General features: G+C 39.8%; 1 protein-coding gene across 1 annotated transcript in view; it reads left to right on the plus strand.

The window, feature by feature from the left end:
• Positions 1-21,984, plus strand: part of Arhgef38 (Rho guanine nucleotide exchange factor 38) — a 102,433-nt gene that overhangs the window by 68,421 nt on the left and 12,028 nt on the right. The window contains exons 5-10 of the mRNA XM_013121901.3: positions 4,016-4,033; positions 8,401-8,600; positions 10,702-10,835; positions 15,179-15,283; positions 16,632-16,745; positions 20,398-20,709. Of these exons, the coding sequence (XP_012977355.1) occupies positions 4,016-4,033; positions 8,401-8,600; positions 10,702-10,835; positions 15,179-15,283; positions 16,632-16,745; positions 20,398-20,709 (883 nt within the window). The remainder of the gene's footprint in view (positions 1-4,015; positions 4,034-8,400; positions 8,601-10,701; positions 10,836-15,178; positions 15,284-16,631; positions 16,746-20,397; positions 20,710-21,984) is intronic.

The raw sequence follows: 21,984 nt of genomic DNA on the forward strand, positions 1-21,984 counted from the left end.
GCTTGGTTTCCCTTGCCAAGTAATCAGTCAAAGCTATTACTGTCGCCCTGCCTTTTCCTACTGGCTAAATAAAGGAACGGCTGCCATTTCTAATGAACATTAGCTGCGGCCTCCATTTTCAACAGTGCAAGGGATACTGGAATGAGTTGATTTCAGGCAAAAACCCCACATGAGAGGTAGCTTAGCTTCACGCCTCAGAAGGTAAAGCGGATTTTTAAAGTGACTTAAGTCACATTTTAACCAAATTTAAAATGTTTATTGAGGGCCTCATAAATATTTATTGAGTACTAGATAATGTAGAAAATATTTTAATATATAAGCAAGGTTCTTGCCCCCCAGGAACATAAACTCTACTCAGAGATAAAACTGTCTGGGAAACTTTGCCAGCAATGCAAAGTTCATTTATTTAACACACCAGAAGGCATCTCTGTCTGTTTTGTTCAAGACTAACCTCCAACAGGAAAGCAGGGATACTGCCTCACTCTGTGTGATATTCAAGCTTAGGAACCTTAGTTATTCTTTGAAGCCCATTATCATGCAAAAGAGAAAATTATATTTGGATCCAGAAAATTAGTTTTGAAGTGTTAGAGCAGTATTTCCTGGTGTGTGAGTTCTCCAGTGCCAGTACAGCGGGAGTGTGTATTAGCAGTTAGTGAGTTTTAAAGAGAGTGGGGAAGAGGTTTCCCTGATTAGGAATCCTGGCTGCTCTTACAGAGGACCTGGGTGTGATTCCTATCATCCTCATGGTGGCTCACAGCCATCTGTATCTCCAGTTTCCGGAGACTCAGATACCCTCTTGTGACCTCTTTGGGCACCTGACATTCCTATTTACGTGGTATACATAACCACTCACACATAAAATAAATACTTTTAAATTAAAATTATCCAGAAATGCAGTGTGCACCTGTACCTACAGCCTAGAAACTGGGCGTTTCAAGCTCTTTGTATTCAGCAAGGACTGTTTAGCTGGGTGGGGCAAGTGACCCTATAGAATTGCCTGCAATGTTGTGTTACTACATCTTTGTTTACTGAGGAGCTCATTGTTTGGCCTCTTTGGAGTGACTTAAGATTTCTGATCTCTGTGAAGAAGTGAAAATTAGAAAGCTATTCAGTAAGTGTAGGTATAATTAGAACTGTCTGCTGCCTCCTTTTTCAGTTTTTCCATTTAGAAATATTACTAAAGTCTCTGCTATAGGTCAGTGGCCCCAACAGGTCGGTTTACTTTTTAATAAAATAAGAACCAAAGGACTTTTCTAAGTATTTTTTGGTGGTGGGACTCACACTTCTAGCCTCCTCATGTCTTAGTGCTAGAAATTACCCTGTGTTTCTCTTTTTGCTAACAGAGGTCCCATCCTCAGGAGAAAAACCATTCACTTTTCAGTCATCTAGACAGTCCAGTCGCCTTGCTCCTATGGCTTCCAGCTCGGGGAAGCAGCAAGAAGTTCGTGCCGTGCCCTGTCGAAGGGGCTGCATTCTTAGTTACTCACCCCCTTGTGCCTCAATTCTAAGTGGAAGGCCCCAGTTGAAAATCAAAACCACCTCTGGAAATTCCCTACAGTATGGCATTGTTTGGAAACAGATTATAATCTTTAAGGGATAGCCACATAAAACCTCTAATTCATGAGTCAAATTATAATGAGCCCAGCAGGAGAGGAAGGTAATTATTTTATCCCATAAAAAGCTGACTGGACACCGCTTTACTTCTTTCTTGATTGTACTCGGCTAGAGTCACCTTCTGGAAAGCTTCAAAATCTATCACAAAAGAATGTTTCTTCCTTAGTGATGAGAAAACCAGATGACGTTATAATGCAGCATTTCCCCCTTACGGAGTATGGCTTCCTCTATTAGAAAAATGTCAGGTTCCTTTATAGAGAGTGGTATGTGACATTAAACACATGCCTAGTATTATTATAATTTTAAGTTGTTTTGTTGACGTGAATAAAAGAGAAAGAGAAAAGAGAGCTCTATGTCTTCTCCAGGACTTTAAAAACAAAATGGTGTCTTTCATTTGCAGTGCGTTTACACCCCAAGTACCATGTCCAACACTTACTTCAATTGAAAACTGTGGTTTTATTTTTATGTTTTACTAATTTTATAATATATAATCTACCAAAAAAATCCCAGAACAAATGAGATTCTCCACTAGAGAAGCTATAAGTGAGTAGAAGGATAACCGCATAAAGGAAATAGAAACAAGTTCTGGGGACTCACAGACATAATTCCTTTGACTGCAGAATTTTAAAATATCTTTTAATGATTTCCTAAAGTTATAACAGTGTAATTTTGTCTCTGATTCCCATTTGGAGGTTTTGGACTCAGCATATCTCAGTTATTTAAAAATGTCTAGGGATCCATTTGCACATACAGGTCTGGGGACTGAGGAGGCAGTTGCTCTACATACATGTACCTGTCTCCCACACATATGGACAACTGCAACTTTTTTAAGTTATTCAGTTCAGTTCAGCATAGGTATTTGTTATTAAATTTTTATCTCAATCACTGAATATAAAGCAGCCAGGCACAGTAGCACATGCCTTTAATTTCAGCACTCAGGAGCCAGGGGAAGGAGGATCTTTGCGAGTTAAAGGGCAACCTGTCTACGTAGCAAGTTCCAGGACAGCCAGGAATACACTGTCTCAAACAAACTAACTAAAAACGTGGCCATGCTCTTTCTTTATACTATAAATATTTATGTTATAAATATTCATTGCATTAAGAAAGATCAAAAAACACAAAGGAGGCTATGGGTCATATGATAAACAGAAGTTATTGTGCTATTTTGTAATAGAGACATGCCACATTTAGGAGGAGACTGTCATCTCTTTTGTTTCTTAAATTTGTCCTGACTAATTGCCATTGTTTTTCATGACTAATTCGTTTGACACATACTTTGAGCCCCTAACATATACTGGTCACTTTTTAGACTGGTGCCATAGAGATTTTTTAAAAAGTCAGTTATAAATCCTTGTCTGCGTTGGAGAGACCAACATTACACTAAAGACGTGTGGTATATCATGTGAAACATTAACATCTCTTAGGAAGAGAAGGAAAAGCAGGTGATAGGGACAGTCAGGCTGGCATGAAGCATGGTGACCTTTGCAAACGATGGTCAGGGAAGGCTTCTCAAAAGAAAGACCTCCTGAGCAAATGTCTGAAAGGGATGAAGAAGTGAGGTATATAGAGGTCTAGCTGGAGAGTAATCTGCACAGAAGAAATGACTGGCTCAGAATCCTGGAGGCTGCTGCATGCCTGCCTGACTTTACTAGGAACAAGAAGTCTGTGATTGCCGAAGCACCTTGGGAGAAATAAGCACCAGGGTAGAGAGACAGTAAAAGGAGACACAGACCATGTGCTTTTCCATGAAAGGATTTATTTTACAGAAGGAAATGGCAGCCACCAAAGCTGGCAAGGCCTGCATGAAGGTTATCTTTGAGAATTCTTGTTGAATTGCTAATATGATGCGTAAGCCAACCTTAGTGGTGAACACTTGTAATCCTAGCTCTAGGGAGGCTGATGCAGTAAGATTGTCAGTTTGAGATCAACCATGTCTACATAGGAGGCTCAAGGTCAACTGAGGATACATGGTTAAAACCTTTCTACAAAAGTATCTTCCTAAAACTACTTAGAGAGATTATAGAGTACTTGATAACATTCTTCTACAAATCAGTTTAAGCATTTGTAATGTCATAAACATGTTTTCCTTCATGATTGCATTTGATGGATTTTTTCAAAATGTGACCATGAACAAATTCAAATGCATGTTTAAATTATTAAAATTTATTAATTAAATCACTAGTTTGAATTTAACATATGGTATTGAGAAATAATGGTAGATACATATTAAAGTGTCATTTTAGGACACAGTACAAATTAATGATGCTTGATTACATGGGGCATTCATGAAACTCACCCACTACTTCCTTTGATATAGTAAAATTTGAAAGTTTTTGTAATGTTGCATATTATCCCATATCTGTGAATTTTTATTGATTTAATTTCTCTCCTTCTTTTGCAGGAATATATACATGCAAGAGTAAGTACTTCTTTTTAAAGACCTTTTTTATTTTCAATATTTAGTTTTATTCGTTCCATGATGATTTCATACAATTCATGTTGATCATAATCACCCTCACCCCCAGATCCTCCTAGCTCCACTTCCCTTTTCCACCCAACTTCCTGTCTTCGTTGCCACCCACCAAGTGCAGTTTGTGCTTCCTGTATCCTCAAGGGTGTGTGACTTTCCACTGGCACATGGTTGACTTAACAGAGGCAACATTTTTTTAAAGACTACCAACTCTTCCTCTCCAACACCTATCACTTGGCAATTATCTCCTTGGCTAGGGGGTGGGACTTCCTGTCTACTGCTCATCTCTATTCTGAGATTTAGTCTAGCTTGAGTTTGCATGGTACTTGTGCAGGCTGTCACTGTTGGGGTGAGCTTGTATGCACAGCTGCCCTGCTGTGTCTGTACCACTTACATGGTTTGCTTTTTCTTTTTTTGTAATTTTAACGTTCTGGGCAGTGGGTGCTGTGGGTGGCTGCCGTTTTCTTAAATCTCCTCATGATGTTTTCCTCCTCCTGGTGTGTTCTGATGTTTTATTCTGGGAATTCTACCAATAGATACTAACTCTGAAATCCTTAGCGCACTTAGTTGTTATTTCTACTTTTATTCTTTTAATTTCCAAGCGCTCTTAATTCTTCAGATGACCTCACTTCACTTTTTTTTTAGCACCCAAATTAGACAGTTCCTGAAATGGTGTTTTCAATTGATCCTTCTCATATTGATCCCCAGATTCCTCTGCTCCCCACTCCATTAGATCCTAAGACACTGCTAGTGGTAAATTTTCTGGAATGATTAAGTATTGCTTTTCCATAGTTACTGCTTCTCTACACTCATCTACTACATGGGTTATAATTCATTGTCCTCCTCTAGTCTTCTAAAACTCAGTGATTTTGTATTTATTTTGAGTTCCATATTTTACGGCAATTGCTATTTGCTATGTAGCCCTCTACAGTTTTCTTTATTAGCAACTTAAAAGTTCCATAAGGAGATTAAATTTTTAAGAGCTTTCTTTACAGTTACTATAAAATAAATATAAAATGTAGGGTATTTGTGGTCATGAAATTCAAAAAATTATAGTCAGTCATCAAATTGTAGTTTTCCTTCTATTCTAACTGAACTTAAAACATATATATTGTACAAATAATAAAAAAACCGCAGAGACAGATACTGGGGTTCAAGCTGAAGATCAGAAAAGCAAAGGAGCCAAGCCACCAGAGAGTTCTTACCTCTACCAAGGCTGGGGCAATCCTGCCCCCAATGTGGCTAGAGACTAATGCCAACTCTTGAGACCCTGCTCCAGTCTTATATACCTCTCCAGTGCTGAGATGAAAGTCACATGCCACCACTACCTGGCTCTATGGCTAACTAGTGTGGGTTCAGGGATTTAAGGTGTATGCCACCCCTGCCTGGCCTCTATGGATGTGGCTAGTTTTACATTCTTATCACCCCGCAAGATTTATTAGATCATAAACAATATACAGGCATATTTCATATGGAATGTTTTTTCTATTTTCCAAAATAGTTTTTTACATTATCTAAATATTTTTCTACATTTTATTGGAAAAGCTTTGCAGCAAAACTAGATAGTGCTAAAACAAAGCTAACTATTTGCTTAACCTGGTAGAGTCCCAGTAATAATGTGTGATGAGATTTGTGTAGCTGTGGCTAGCACTAAACACTTGCCAAGAAATGGTGACATAAGAGGAAGCCAAAACAGTGTTATAGGTTAATGGCTGCATGCAGTTTTGGCACAATATTGTGGAGCACTGTTACACATTTGGTTGGAGCAGCAGGTGACAACTGGCTGCCACGGGGATATCATACCCAGGACTCATCTGCCTTCACCGTTATCAAACCTCATCTCACTAGGAGGGATTAGGCATGGCGGTGAACTTTGTGACATCAAGCGCCTGAAGAGCTGTTATCTCACAACACATCCTCTATCTTTCTTCCATGGTGTAGTCTGTCTGATGCAGATACCAGAACATTATTGATTGTCACTTGGGCAACTGAAAAAAAATATGTCTGAAGACAGAAGTGCCTTGGAAGTCTCTCATTTTGTCAGTTATTTCTCAGATTTGCATTTATGATGCTTTTTAAAAAAAACAATAATCATTTCTAATTATCACTGAAATCATAAAATAAAGGTACTAGAAATTTGGTGCTAAAGACTGATAGAAAAATGAAGTAGTGATAACCCTTGAACTCAATTACAGTCTCAGATTGGTGTGTGGCATATCTAGATATAGGGGGAAGGAGGGCAGCTCACAGAAACAACTTCACTTGCCTATGTCTGTGCTTTCTGCTCTCTGCTGTTTTTTATTGCTGTTCTAGTTTTTACAATGTGTGTATATACACATGACTCTGAATAAATCATCTTCTAGCTTTTTTCAAAGTATTCAACTGCTTATCTTGGATGATATTTTCAGTAGTTTTGAATGATTAAATAAATTAATGTTTGGTGGTAATCAGAGAAACTCACGAGAAAATCTGAGTGTAGTCACTTAGATACCATTCCTGACTTCTTTCTTGTCCCATTGGATTATCTACGTAGTAGTATAAACTATTGCTAAGGGATAATCTCTGCTTTGATACATAAAAATTGCTGCTAGCTACTGACACCCCATCAATCAAAATGCTTTTAGTTGGGTTTTCAATATGATCGATCACATTTCATCTATTTCACTCAGTTCTCCTGGAAACTGAGGATGTTTCTTTCCTCCCATCCCTGATCGCTCCTTCTGTCTCTTGATCCTTCCCTCTGTCACCCCTCTCTTTGCCTTTATATTTCTGCTTCTTTATTGCACACCTTTATTATTTTTCCTGGATTCCTTTAAAAATGTTTTCGTTTGCTGTAGCCTTTATATCTGGTAGGCTAGTATAATTCTTTTCAGGGTATGAGCAAACTCCTCCCTTAGCCTTTATATCTGTTAGGCTAGTATAATTCTTTTCAGGATATGAGCAAACTCCTCCCTTAGCCTTTATATCTGTTAGGCTAGTATAATTCTCTTCAGGGAATGAGAAAACTCCTCCCTTAGTCGTTTACTTATCCATTTTGAAATATTGGGGGTGGGGAGTTTTCAAAAGAAAATAAAAATGCATGACAGGAAACCTGAAAACTCAGTGATTTCTTGGTCTAAATATGTGCATTGATAAAATGTAATCATGGTGGGAGATGGTGTGCTGACAGAGAAATTGGTCATAAATTGGAAAATTGGGAAATGAAATGATTACAGACGGTGCTAGGAAAGATGATAGACACATAATAGGGAGATGGAATAGAGATTGGTGTGTGTGTGTGTGTGTGTGTGTGTGTGTGTGTGTACATGACAATTAGAGTCACTTAGTTTCTCATTTGTCAAATGAAGAGTTGAACTAGATAGTTTGCAAAATTGAGACCATGTTTTAGACATTTTAAATTCACTTTATTTTTCAAATCACCTATTGCCTATCCCTATTAGTACATTTTTTAAGTACAAGTATGAAAAAATCTACCCGTTGGGAATTAAAAGGTGTCATTACTTTCCATCTGTAATCTTCTGTTCCCTAAATTGATTTTTAGAAGCCTCTGCTGGCTGAAAGGTCAGAGGCAGTGGTTTGGACAGTAGCTTGACTGAGTCTAGGGGCTTCTTTCTCTCACACAACCCAGGCCAGTGGGAAGGCTCCCACCCTGTCTCAGAAGCACATGCAGAAGCGCCACATGGGGTGCTGGCTGCTTGGCAGTGGTGTGAAGAGCTGTAGGTGACGTTTCACGGTGGGAAAGAGATGAGGAAGCCATCATGTGAGTGGCAATTAGGGAAGTGTGGTTGTGATAACTTGAGGGTTATTTCCTTTAGTGTGAATTTCTTCTGGAGTCTGTGGAAGGACCTCCTGAATGAACAACTCTTCTGCTTGTTAGAAAACAGAGGACAGTGTTCAGTTTGGACAATATTTTCAGGTCATATATTTGAATTTTTCTACAATGAGTTTATATTACTCACAAGTAATAGCAAAAACACAATGGGGAAATTTCATTTTCTTGGTTGTCAGGGGAAAAAGCATTCTGAAGTTGGTATTAATGCTTGGTGTATACACTGACCTATAAGTAAATCTAAACACGGGCCATGTTTGGTAGGCATGTATACTTCCTTTGTTTTCTTTTAGGTTTTTGTTTCATTAGTGGAGTCTTTTGGTCTTGCTTCTTGTCATTCTTTTAAAGTTCTTGTTTCCATTTGGAAATTTTATATAGTTCAAAGGTGAAAAACTGATTTAGGAGCAATTCTTTTTGTAAAATCACAAAATGAAAATCAAAGTTGATAACCAATTGGTAAAATGGGTATTGATGATATCTGTTGTAGAGGCAAACCAAACCTGCTGGACATGGGCTCCTTGATGATCAAACCTATTCAGCGTGTGATGAAATACCCGCTGCTGCTGTGTGAACTGCGGAACTCCACCCCTCCCTCGCATCCAGACTACAGAGCCCTGGAGGAAGCCTTCACTGCTGTGAAGGACATTAATGTTAACATCAACGAGCTGAAGAGAAGGAAAGACCTGGGTAGGTGGAAATATGCCAGGGTGACTGTTCCCCAGGACTGGAGTGTTCCTTTGGTGTGTGACAATCACGGTGTCTGAATGGTGACACACCAGTCACAGTAAACATGATGACTGGAAATTTAGAGTCAGAGGACAGGAGCAGAATGCAAGTTTGCCTTAATAGCAAGGTTCAAAATAAGACCATAGATAGATACAAAACTGGCAATCACACACAAAAAAATCCAGCAGGTGTGGAAGCATTCACTCTCACTTGACGACTGTGTTCTTGGTAGTGTATTGTGAGCATACAATCCTCCTGCCACTGAATGTCTGTAGAGAAAGGAGAAGACATAACTCAGAACCTGCAGTTCTGGGAGCCTAGCACACAAATGGGACTGACCAGGTCCAGGTTTGTGTGAGTCTCCATATAGTCCTTTTGACTCAGTTGATTCTGACACACAGGAATGAAGGTTGGGATTGCTGGGGGGGGGCAGGTTTGTTTCTACAATTAACAGATGGTTCTTATCTACTTTAAGCTAACATATTACAATTAATGCCTAATAGTAAGAGTAGGTTTCAATATAGGAGTGCAAATTCTGTGGAGCCAGTGTATCCCAAGGGTAATAGGCCTTCATCCTCTCATGGGATTAGTACTCACAAAGAGCTCGCATCCAAGTTTGTGTTTCCAATATGTAACCTGAACTCAACACTTAAATAATGACAGGCGTTTAAAAATAAATGGTGCGGCAACTTCATTTTCTTTGATTGGTTTTGTTTTCAAATAAGCAAAAAGCAAAATATTTGTTTTAGTAAATTAAAACCATAAAGAATACAGTAACAAAGTAAAAGAGTCAAAGATACCATAAGCAAAATGGAAAGACTACACACAGAGGATGACTGCCTAGAAAGTATTATTGTTATTATTATTTCAGTAATAAGAATATTCTAATAAAAAGTCAATAAAAACGAACAATTCATGGGAAGCTTTGCTAATAACTGGGGGAATTGAAATTAAAACCACAATGATACAATATGCTCAATATCTTGAGCTAGATAGAGAGTGTATGTCACTAGCCAGTACTAGTCAAAACATTACTATACTTGATCTTAGACAAAAGGTGGAAAAGTAGTCAAAATTGTTTTAAAGATGTATATAGTAATCCAGTAAAGGATAATAAACTGTGTTAGGCACTGTGACATGATGAGAAGATTGAAAAGCAATGGCATAAAATACTTGTATCAGCTGGTTTAATCCCAAAAGTTATTTGAAAGGTGGTTTGCTTTATTTTCTGAAATGGTTTAATGTAGCCCAGGCCACCTTGGAACTCATTGAAGGGCTCCCCCTGCTCCTGCTTTCCAAGTGCCTGGATTACAGGAGTGTGCCATTACACTTGACTAGGTCTTAAGTGTTATTTGTTCAATATAGTACCATTCATACAAAACTCGAAACAGTACATATTACATCTTATCTATCGCAACCTGCACTACTGACTTAACCCTCATCAACAGTGCCTATGACTGAACATCTTTCTGTGCCCTTACCAACACTGAATCTATCAAACAAGATGAGGGGTAACAGTTATTTCAAAGAGATATAAAACTCAGAGTGATTGTCACCTGGCCCCAAATCACAGACTTTGTGAAAAGTCAACCTTGGTTTGTGGCTGATGTGTGATGGGTTCAGTTGTCTTTTTGTTTCTTTGGTTCTGATTCCCTATTCCAGAGGACACTCCTCCATAATATGTACCATCAGAGAGGGGATGTTTTCTTCTTTTCTAGTACAAAGAATTTTCTTTTCTTCCCTCTGGTACTGAGGGTAAAACCCAACCTCTTCCCCATCCAAGGATTTCTTTAATGTGAGAAGTAAATTAACTTGACCTTGAGTAGCCTTGAGTAGCCATGTCCTTGAATAGACGAGTTTCTAAAGGTCAGTGGATAGGTTATTTTGGACATACTACGCAATGGGGTAATAGGGTTATGGGGTAATGGGGTAATGGCCCCTGCAGAAGGAGGTTAAAATCTCCATAAATCCTGTCCTTGAAAATATCAGCCTTGAAAAGTCTAGTGGAGTGTGCACTCTGGCCGCACACAATTGGATGTATCACTGCCTTCTTCCTTTTCAGTTCTCAAGTATAAGAAGAATGATGAGGACGAATCACTCAAAGACAAACTGTCTAAGCTAAACATTCATTCAATTAGCAAGAAGTCCAAAAGAGTCACAAATCATCTCAAGATCCTGACCAGAGGAGAGTCACAGGTAATTTTTCTTCTTGGACCACCTACGTTTCCTCAGGAATCATTAACACTGCCATTCTTAGGGGCCTTGGCTTTGCTCTCTCTGTGAATATATCTAGAACACAGAACCAAGGTAGAGCATCAAGCTGCCTGGGGCGGGTGTGGTTGGAGGAGGCAGTCTGGAGGTTTTAACACTGCCTCAGCTTCCACTGGGAAGGCAGATAGAGGAGATGAGAATGCAGGACATCTGATGACAAGGGGCAGGAGACCTGGAACTTAGCTGCCCACAATCTCTCTTTGTTTTATTCCTGCTTTAATGTTTGCTATTCCTCTGGGATTCTCTTTATTTTATCTGAAAACAAAGTAGTACTTAGATGAATAACCCAGTATGATGGTTTTGGTGTTCTTAGCCCCTTCTCGTCCCAGAGACTCCCCGGATGCACATTATATCACAGGCTGACTGGTCTTCATGACGCTTACTGATCTGTTTAACATAGCTTGCCCTTCAATCCCGACCTCTTATGAATAACCGGATTGCCGAAGACTTCTAAATCTTAATCTGTGTAAGGAGAATCCCATGAGATAATTTCAAAAGGCAGGTCCTAGAGTTCCACCTATCTCAAGGGTACAGCCTAGAACTCCGTGTTTATACAGGAGTTTTGAGGTTAATGAACCTGAAGTAGGTGATCAGTAGAGCATATATTAAGAATGGAAGATAAATAAATAAAAAAAATAAAAAACTTGGATGATACATGCACTTAACCTGTTTAAAACATTATAAATAAAAACAGTACACAATATGTGTGGGAACCATTGCCTATGATCCAACAATATTTTCTGTGTCTGTTAAAAATAAAATTCTTTAAAAATATAACTTCTATTATGAATATAAACTTGAAAAAGAATGTTAAAATATTGTATAAATTGCTCCATATAAACTGCCAAGGTTCACTCATCATTAATAATAAAAAAAAAAGAATGGAAGAAAGTTCATGGCCTGGCGATGCAATAGGCTTCTTACTGAAATTAGGGAGGACAGTGCTGTCTTGTCACCTTCTCTTCTCATTTTCCCTGTACCTGCAGCGACTTTACCATGTGTGGGGTAAATAGTCGGATCCACCATTGCACCTATTTCTTCATAATTTGTTAGGGATTTGCCAGGTTCATCACAAAAAGAGGCTTGATGTGCAGCTACAATGCGGGAAGTTGGGGACATTAATAGTGCATGGTGGCTGATCAGGAAATGGATAATTGAGACACTTAAACTAAAGACAACAGTAATAAAATCAAATCAAAAATGAGCTGAAGAAGACAGTAGCCCCCTGTGGGCATTTATAAATGTGTGCAGAAATTCTCTTCCATGCTTTGTGATTTTGCTTCTTACTCAAGATAGTTCTGTTGAGTAGAGCAGGCAGTTTCTAATCTGGGGCAGACTTTTGTGGGGACCATTACATTCTTTCGCATATTTATCATCAGTTTTTTATTTTTTTAACTGTGAACTAAAAGTGAATTGTAGCTAAAATAGCCTGAAGGGATATTAATTAGATTTTTCCTCTTAATCTTCATAGAGGATGTCCTGTCAGCCATGAAGCATTTCACTGTTAATCAGAAAATCAGCTGCATAGGCTGGACTGGAGAGGAGATAAATCTCAAATCAATCAATTTTGTACTTGTCAGCAGCTCAGGTGAAATATTGGTAGAGTTAGGGTGTAGAGCTATTACCCAGGAGGAAGATTCTATTCAATCCATCATATGTGTATTGAACTTTTGTATACCAGGCGCTGTGTGAGAGATTGGGAATACAAAAATGAACAGGTATGGATCCAGAATTCAGGCTGCCTGGTTTTAATCCCAATCACATCTATAAATATGTTTCTCTAAATTGCTACTTTAGGGCAAAGACTATGTATCTGTCATAAAGAGATTCTTAAGCATAGTACAGCATAACACAGGACTGCATAGCTTAATATGAGAAATAAAGCACCGCATAGCAAATAGAGCATAGGATACCAGTCAAGTAACTATCTTATTCCACCTCTTGTAATAATCCTGAGATGTAAGCAGATGGAATCTGCTTCATAGAATCTTCCAGGATCCTAGCTTGCCGAATTTTCTACAGTGCTTTCCATAAACATATTGTCTTCAGCTGTTAGTTGGAACTAGGTCATTCTTGTGTCTCCTTCAAGTCCTACAGGCAATGTCACAAGACCAAGACTCAGAAAAGAAACACAACACTTCCTTCCTTCAAGCTCTCTTTGTGCAAATCCAGTTACATGGGCAAAGCTAGCTGCAAAGGAGTCTGGGAAATGGAGTCCCTTGCAGGGCAGTCATACCTCCAACTTAATGTAGTGCTGCCAGTTCTGCTGTGGGAACAACAAGGGAATAATAGCATCCCCAAAGCATTCATTTCTCTGTCTCTGAAATGAGATTAATCATAATGCTTGCCCCATAGAGTTGTGAAAGAATTAAAACGATAAAGTGAATAAAAGGTTTGGGCATGGTGTCTGAATATAATTAATGCTGAATATAATTAATATAATATAATAATAAAAGTTAGCTATTGTTATTATTAAGACAAACATATTAATCTTAAATGCTTAGACTGCATCAGTGGAGAAAATTGCTTAAATAATTAAGGGTATAAGAGCATATAGGAGGAAGAAATTAATTTTCTGCAGTGGAAACTCAGATTCACAGAACGGGCAACCCTTGAGTGTAATTCCTAAAAATAAACAGAATTCTAAGGCAGAAAAGGAGCAACAGCTTATTCCATCAAAAAATCATGGGAAAGGTTTGATTATGGCTTGGGCAACATTTCTCACAGTGTAATCCTGAGTGTTTACTTCAAAATCATCTGAGTCCTAGGTACACAGAATAAAATACCAGGAGGTGGGATCTTTGGAAACTCCAATTACAAAAATCTGCCCAAGCATATTGGTGTATGTACACATAGAGTTGGAGCAAAGATATTATGCCAAGGATGCTGGGTTATGAATTCTACTGCCTATTTAATTAAGGTTTTTCCACACAAGTAAAAACTAACAGATTCAAAAATAAATAAAAGATTGTGTATATATAGATAGATAGATAGATAGATATAGTTACAGTTATGTAAGTATAAATACACACACAGTTCTGAGATTAACTACATGATGTTAAGAAACACATAAACCAAGAAGAGTATAATTATTACCAAGTACAAAAATGAAACATACACTCTATTCCATGTAACATTCATGTGCCTGTTCATAACAGCTTTACCACCATAAGACTGGTTCTGATAGACATTTTTGTTGCAATAAACAGAGTTCACCATCAATAGGAATGTGTATCTCTAAAAATCACTAAAAGTGGTAAAACACAATGCATTAATATAACATTCATGTAATTCCAATAAATATTGCATGTAAGAAGACAAACACGACCGAACACGTGTGACAACCATCTTAGCTCTGTAAATGTGCTACAGAGCAGAACTAAGATTATATATCATCTTTCATGTTTGAGGTGATATTACCACCTTTCTTTAATGATAGGCCTAAGAATATTTTCAAAATCAGCCCTGTGAGATAAACTAGAATGAATTCTATTAGCAAAGCAATAGACAGTATAGTTTGAGAACGCAATATATGCTACTATAAACTATAGGGGTTTGGATTCTGGAGAGATGGCTCCATAGTTAAGATGACTGCTGCTCTTGAAGGGATCTCAGATTCTGTTCCCATCACCCACATTGGATGGCTCACAACCTCCTGTAACTATAGCTTCAGGGATTCCAGCTACGGAGAGAATCTGACACTTCTATTCTCTCTGGGCACCTGTACCCTATGTGTACATAGTGTCCTCATACATATAATAAAGAAAGAAATCTAAAAAAAACTATAGGGGGCTAGGAACATGGTTCTGTGAGTAAGAGTACTTGTTGTGCAGACATGCAGTCATAAGTTTGAATCCCTTGGACCCATGTAAAAAGCCATGTATGGCTACCTGTTCCTATAATCACAGCACTGTGAGAGGAGGAGACAGTAAGACCATTGGAACTTGCTACTTGCCAGTTCCTGGTTCAGTGAGAGAGTCTGTCTAAAAGTAGAAAGGCAGAGGTGACCTGCCCCTGACATGTGTGCATTTACACACACACACACTCTCACACACACACACACATTAGCTGGATATAAGCTTATGCTAGTGCAAATCCAGAAAGTTGTTATGAAAGTCAGCATATCACAAAGCAAAGGATTTTTTGTCATGTGCTGGGTCAATGTGGTCTGTACCATCTTTAGTTTTTTTTTCTTTTATTAACTTTGTACCATTTAAAGATAGTAGATGAATTTGAGTCATGAAACAGTAGTTTCTTGTGTGTTTTAGGTGAAAGACAATACCTTTAACAGGGAAGAAAAGCTTTTCAGATCACTAGAGAAGACTCTGAGGCTGTGTGTGAAGAACATTTCGTCCTGCCTTCAGCACATAGAGGTGAGTGAGAGACAGATACTCCTGCAGAAGTGCACCGGTCCCCAGGATGTTGTGAGCAAATGTGACTCTTCATTGTGTGGTGAAATAAACTCTATCAACTTTGGGAGGCTTCGAAGTTCTGATAAGGCAAGCCATGTAAAGACTTGGTCTGTGCTGGCTTCTTGCATAGCCTGCCCCAATCTAAACCACTGTATTGTTGGACTTTTACTCAGATGCGTATAACAAGGACCCCATCCTGTCTTCTTTATAATAAAAATGAGTTTGTGAGCACTAGAGTGTATGTGAGGCAGACATTGTGTTTGTCTGATTTTACCAAAATAATTCTTTGTAGTTCCTAAAATAAGGATAAAATCCCACACAAAGGAAAGTAAATTGAAATATAGAACAACACAAACCATGACAAGTAAATGGTGCCGTGCAATTATAATAGGACACAGAACACCCCACAGATTTCTAGCCTCTTGGGAGGTTGTCCCGACCTACTGGAGCATCTCTGCTTTTAAAAGCCCTCGGTGGAATGCTGCACAATTGCACTCACTGGAAAGGCTGGCCAAGGATTTCTTGTAATGGAACAAGGACATAGCGTCCTTGAAAACAACTTGACAGCAGCTATGACTTGAAGGATAGGAAGTTAGCAGTTACATGTAAATCCGTTAATAAGCACACTCTTCCTTCCCCCAGAAGTTTTTTCTCTTGGATATCTAATTTTTGGAGCTAAGTGCTTGCACAGTTAGATAAAATATCCTACCTGTGGAACATTAACATGCACTGCTTTGGAGACAAGATTTCATATTCTGGAGGGATGAGCCCCGTCCATCCTTACAGCCTGACTCAGAATCCGTTTCACAATCAGGTTAGCAAATCTGTGTGAAAGAATCCCCCAAACACAGTTGTGGTGGGGTACAGCAGCAGGACATGGCAGTCCTTCAGGCATTACTCAAGGAATGAGTGCCTCTGGGAAGCATTCACTGGTATTTTCACTGATGGAATCCACAAAAAATGTGAGCAGCTTTTTTTCCCCTGAAAGATAAGGTTAAATTTACCAAGAAGGGCTGCTGATTAAGTCAAAGGGAAGTGCTTTTTTAAAATAAGGAGTCTGGAGAACTGAATGACTGAGGGAATTTAGGATGGGCTCCTCCTACTCAGAGAGAGCCAGAATCTGTCAGAAATGATGTTGGGAGAGGAAGGAAATAGACAGCTGCCAGTAACCTGACTGTAGAGCATCCATGGTATTTTTACAGTTCATCTTCTGTCTCTCGGGGAAATTTAGCATTGTAATGATGAAGTTCTCACAGTGGGAAGACATTCATTCGGAACTTACCCTTTTTATAACTCTGGGTTTCGACAGGCCATGCCCTTCACTCTGCAGAGTGTAGCAGAACTCCGTGAGATTTCATACAGGGATGGAGAGGAGAACTGCGGTGAACCCCAAAGTCATGCTTCAAATCCCTGTCAAGACTTTGTAAGTTACCCACACAGATACATACAAATTAAGGAGTAGATTTAAAAGCTGCTTCCATCCCTCTACCCCCTACCCCCCCACACACCTTGCAGTTAGGCATAAAATATGCACTCAATCAAATACTGACATCAAAATTAGACTTTGTGAGACAGGAATTTTTAAATAATTGTATTTAGAGTGGGTTAGTAAGGATTGTACTATATATTGGAAATTAAATACAATCTCATACTCTGTTTCTGGGGTGGTCAGTGTCTGATGAAACAGACACCTAAACAATATTAAATTTAAGTCTGTGTATGAGGTTGTTTGTTTTGTTTCTGAGACAGGGCTTCTCTGTGCAACAATCCTGGCTGTCCTGGAACTCACTCTGTAGACCAGGTTGGCCTTGAGCTCACAGAGATCCTCCTGCCTCTGCCTTCTCAGTGCTGGTATTAAAGACTGCAGCATCACTGCCTAGCAAGCTATGGATTTCTTAAAAGAGTCCATGTAAATGCCTTAAATCTTTATCGAAGGAGAACAGATTCTGTGTCTGCACTTTTTAGCACATTGCACACTGGGCAGCAAAGCCTTCCCATGGAGAAAAGACCTATTAGCTGTCAGATAGTCTTCCTACTATCATAGATCCCTCCCTCCCTCCCTCCCTCCCTCCTTCCTTCCTTCCTTCCTTCCTTGTTCTGGGAACTGAACTTACAAACTCATGCATTCTAGGTAAACACTCTACCAGGGTGCTATGTCCCCTCAGACTATTTGTTTTTATGTGGCTTTTTGTTTGTTTCTTTTTTCAGTATAGGGTTTCTCTGTGTAGGCTTGGCTGTCCTGAAACTCACTTTGTAGACCATGATAGCCTTGAACTCACAGAGATCCACCTGCCTCTGCCTCACAAAAGCTGGGATTCAAGGCGTGCACCATCACCACCTTGATGACTATTTGTTTTTAAGAGTCCTCGAAAATATATTTTGGGAAGCATTAAGACATTCTGGACTAATAAAAGGTTTTGGTGGTAAGCTTTTCTGGGTAATACTAATTTTAGTTTAGTGCCATATGTTATTATTTTGTAGCAGTATTTAATATATTTTGGAGAAAGCATAATAGGCCATATTTGTGTGTTGGCTATATTGGTTTTAGGGTCACATTGTCTTCTCCAACGGGCCCTTGTGTTAGATGATTCTAGCAGCCCTGGCCCATGAGGCTCGAAATCTCAGCAACAACTCCACCTCAAATAATTTTCAACCAATGAGCTTCAACCAATGAGCTTCCAGATATTTCCAAACCCACATCCTACTGCAGAGGTACTCCGAGTAAGCTGGCTTTGACATAAAAATGAAAAGTTGAGATCGTAGGTTTTTGATATACAAGATCTGTACTTGCTATGGAGAGCAGGATGACATTGAACTCAAGCACAGCCTTGTTTTGCTGCCCAAGTACTGGGATTACAGACTAGGGCCAAAATCCTCGTGGACATACCCAGAAGTTTGTCTCCTTGTCAGTTCTAAGTCCTGTCAAGTTGACAATCAAAATTTACCATGCATAAAAAATAAAAAAAATAATGTAATATTTTAAAGGGTCTTGGAGGTACCTCAGTGTGTAAAGGAACTTGCTATCAAGCCTTTTGCCTGGTTTGATCCTAAGGATCCACATAGAGGAAAGAAAGAACCAAATCCTACAGGTGTCTTCTGACCCCCGCAAGAATGTCCTCTGACAGGAACACAAAATAACTAAAAATTAAAACATAAGAACATTAAGCATCACTATTCAAAATAAAGTGATAGAGACATAAGTTACTCAGGAATGGACAGACGGTTGTATGGGTAGATCAATAGACAAAAGGTTTTATACCCCTGGGGCTTAATGGGAAATCATGGTTAGGTCTTGTGGATTTTTTTCAGGGTTCAATTATAGGAAGGACATTTTAGAAAAGCCATTAAGGTTTTGCTCAATTTCAACTCACTAAGTTGATAAATACTTATGAAAATCATCTGGGTGCATGCTCTGTCGCATCTTCCTTAGTAAGAAAGCTCCACAGTTTGACGGAGAGAAGAAGAAAGTGTCCTGTCTGCCTGGATAAAATAGTATTAGATCTGCCTAGTTAAAAGAATCACCAGGAAGCATGATATAAAAGTGGCGTTTTATTGGCTAACATACTGAGCTATTTGAAACTGAAATATGAACTCAAAAGTTTACCCCAAGGCAGAGAAGCTATTCCTATCCAACCATAAATAATTCTTTTCTACAAATATTGTGTAGCATAAAATTCTAAAATACAACCTGCTCACCTGTTCCAACTACTGCCCCTGTGGCAAATAAAGTTCATATCTATGGGACACTGGACATACATTACAATTATAGCATAATCTTCAAATTAGTAACCAGTCGCTCCCAAGCAAGTAATAAACACAGTGACTTATCCCAGATACAGTAAATGCATTCGGGGCTCATTAAGTGGTGGGCTGGTATCTATTGATTATTTCATAAACTAGAAATCAAATCTAATTTGTGTTGGCTATTGCTGGTGCCAATAACAGATGAGGGTTCCTTCTTTCAAATTTCCCATGAGTTCAGACGCAGTTAGCGGGAACCATTTACATTAATTAATACAAGCTGTTGCTCAGATTTCCTGGAATATCTTTGAGGTTACAAACGATAGATAAAATGACTTCCTGATTCCTATAACATGTGTGACAGGGTGCAAGGCAGGGCAGTCATCAGACATGGGATAAAGGTGCATTTCAGAACTCAGGGGAAAGGCACAAGAAGAGAAGAAATTGCTTCTAGGACTCCTGAGTCGTGACATGGGGTAGGCATTAGTACAAAGCTCTGTAATGTTTCAGAGCTGAGAACGCAGCCATTTCAGACGCCAAGGCAGCAGCAGCCCTTGAGCCTTCTGTGTTTTTAAATGTTTAGCTCTGGTCATTTCTGTCATGGGCATAAGATATGCATTTAAAGAACCAATGCTCGCCAGGCGGTGGTGACACACGCCTTTAATCCCAGCACTCTGGATGCAGAGGCAGAGGCAAGCAGATCTCTGTGAGTTCGAGACCAGCCTGGGCTACATAGCTAGTTACATGATGGCCAGGTCTACATAGAAAAACCCTCTTTCAGAAGAAAAAGACAATAAAAGGCAAAAGAACCAATGCTTGCATGAGGAATACAATTCCACCCCAAAACAAACCTTGAGTTTAAAAAATAGATTGGAAACTGATACATGAGGGTTTAATAGGGTCTCTTCTTAGAATGCTTGTGCACAGTTTGCTAACAGCAAGAGATGAGGGTGGTGAGGTGATCCTTCATAGCCACACATTGACGTTAGCTCCATGAAGCAGAGTGATAGCTCAGCGTGACTCTGGGGTTAGGAGGGAGTGAGAGGGAGGGTCCTCAAGGAGGCGAGCTCAGCACAGCTACAGACAGAAGAGTTATGATCCATGATCCGGGCGAGCAGGCTCGCTCATCCTCAGGTCCAATCTTGCCGGTTTAAGCCTGAATAAGCAAACTTAGGCAGCCCCCCTAAATGTGAGACCCTCTTCTCACAGGACTGGGTGCTGTCCTGTGCCCTTTGAGCCTCTAAAGAGAGGAGGAGGTAGCCTACAGAGAGCAGAACCGGTCGCGGAATGAGCCATCCCTCTTTTGGTAATGGGACTGGGCTTTTCTTTTGCAGGTAGCTCGCTCACAGAAACTCATCCTGACCCCCCTGTCAGCCTTGCTGTCCTTATTCCCAGGGCCTCAGAAGCTCATCCAAAAACGCTATGACAAACTACTGGACTACAATAGCTCCCTGCCGCGGTCAGCAGCGGATGAATCAGACTTGGCCAAAAGGGAGTATGAGGCCCTCAATGCCCAGCTTGTGGAAGAGCTCCAGGCATTCAACCAGGCGGCCAGGAAGATCCTGCTGAACTGCCTGCGTAGTTTCGTCACCCTCCTCCGGGACTTGATGCTGATGGCTCTGGAGGCTTATTCCACAGTCAAGCCGGTGAGCACAGTGCTGCCCTTTGGCCACCTCAACTTTGGTCCGCATTCAGTGTGCATGTGTGGCCCCTGTGTGTTGTTAAGTATACAGTGGTCAGATGTCCTTCTGCATTTTGAATCACATGGTTTTAAAGACTATGTCTGCCTGCACACCTCAATGTACCACCATGGTGATAATGGGCTAAATCTCTGAACTGTAAGACAGCCCAATTAAATGTTTTGCTTTATAACAGTTGCCATGATCATGGTGCCTTTTACAGCATAGAAACGGTAACTAAGACAAAAGCTAACCATCAAGAAGAAATAAGCTGGGCGATGGTGGTGCATGCTTTTAATCCCAGCACTCGAGAGGCAGAGGCAGGTAGATATCTGTGAGTTCTAGGTCAGCCTGGTTTAAAAAGCTACGCAGAGAAACCCTGTCTTGAAAAAACAAACAAAAAAAAGAATTTCCTGGTCAGTTCAAGAGTTATTTCTTTGGGTCCTACAACCAAATGTATGATATTTTCCGTAATACAGCCTTACCATCTACCTGTGGAGGGCACCAAAGAGCAATGGAAATGCCCTGTATTATTTTGGGTGCATCTGGAGTGTCTCTGCCCAAAAACTGAAAGGGAGGAGTCCATGTCTGGCACTGAGATTTTTATTTAGTAGCCTGTATCTACGGACAGCAGAATCGTTCACTGATGTGGGAGATACTTTGGTTTAAACTCATTTTTTAAAGAAACTATATTTCCAATTAACTTGCACACTAGTGAGTTTAATAAGGTTTCTTCATATATCCCCCCCCCCCCCCCGCCACTACTGCCTACCTGCCCTATTCCTGCTTAAACCTTTAGTTCCCAATATTCTTCCAATGTTCTACATCCTATTATATTTTTTACTTGGATGGCAAGAGTATAGGCCCCAAATAGTTTCCTCATTACGTTTAACCCTTTTCCTGGCCTGCTTGACCCCTTCTGCCTCTGCCCCCGACACCCCCTCATATACTCTACTATTTGCACCCCCAACAACTGCCCCTTCCCAGTTTCCAGCTTCCGTATGTGTTAAACGTATTAGACAAACACACGCACGCTCCTAACCAGCCTCATCCCCTGCACACTCCCACTGTCCCACCTGAGACGCTGCTAACACTGCACCTTCAGAACTCTACCTCTGGGTCTTTCTTGCCCCTTCTGTGTTTTGTTCTGCTATGGAGTCTTGAAACTTAAGAAAGAACAGTATCCCTACCGTTTTGTGTGGCTTCAGAAATATCAGACTGCCCATCACTAAAGAAGCTCTC

This window comes from Mesocricetus auratus, unplaced genomic scaffold (genome assembly GCF_017639785.1).
Source record: "Mesocricetus auratus isolate SY011 unplaced genomic scaffold, BCM_Maur_2.0 Super-Scaffold_100009, whole genome shotgun sequence".
NCBI lineage: Eukaryota > Metazoa > Chordata > Mammalia > Rodentia > Cricetidae > Mesocricetus > Mesocricetus auratus.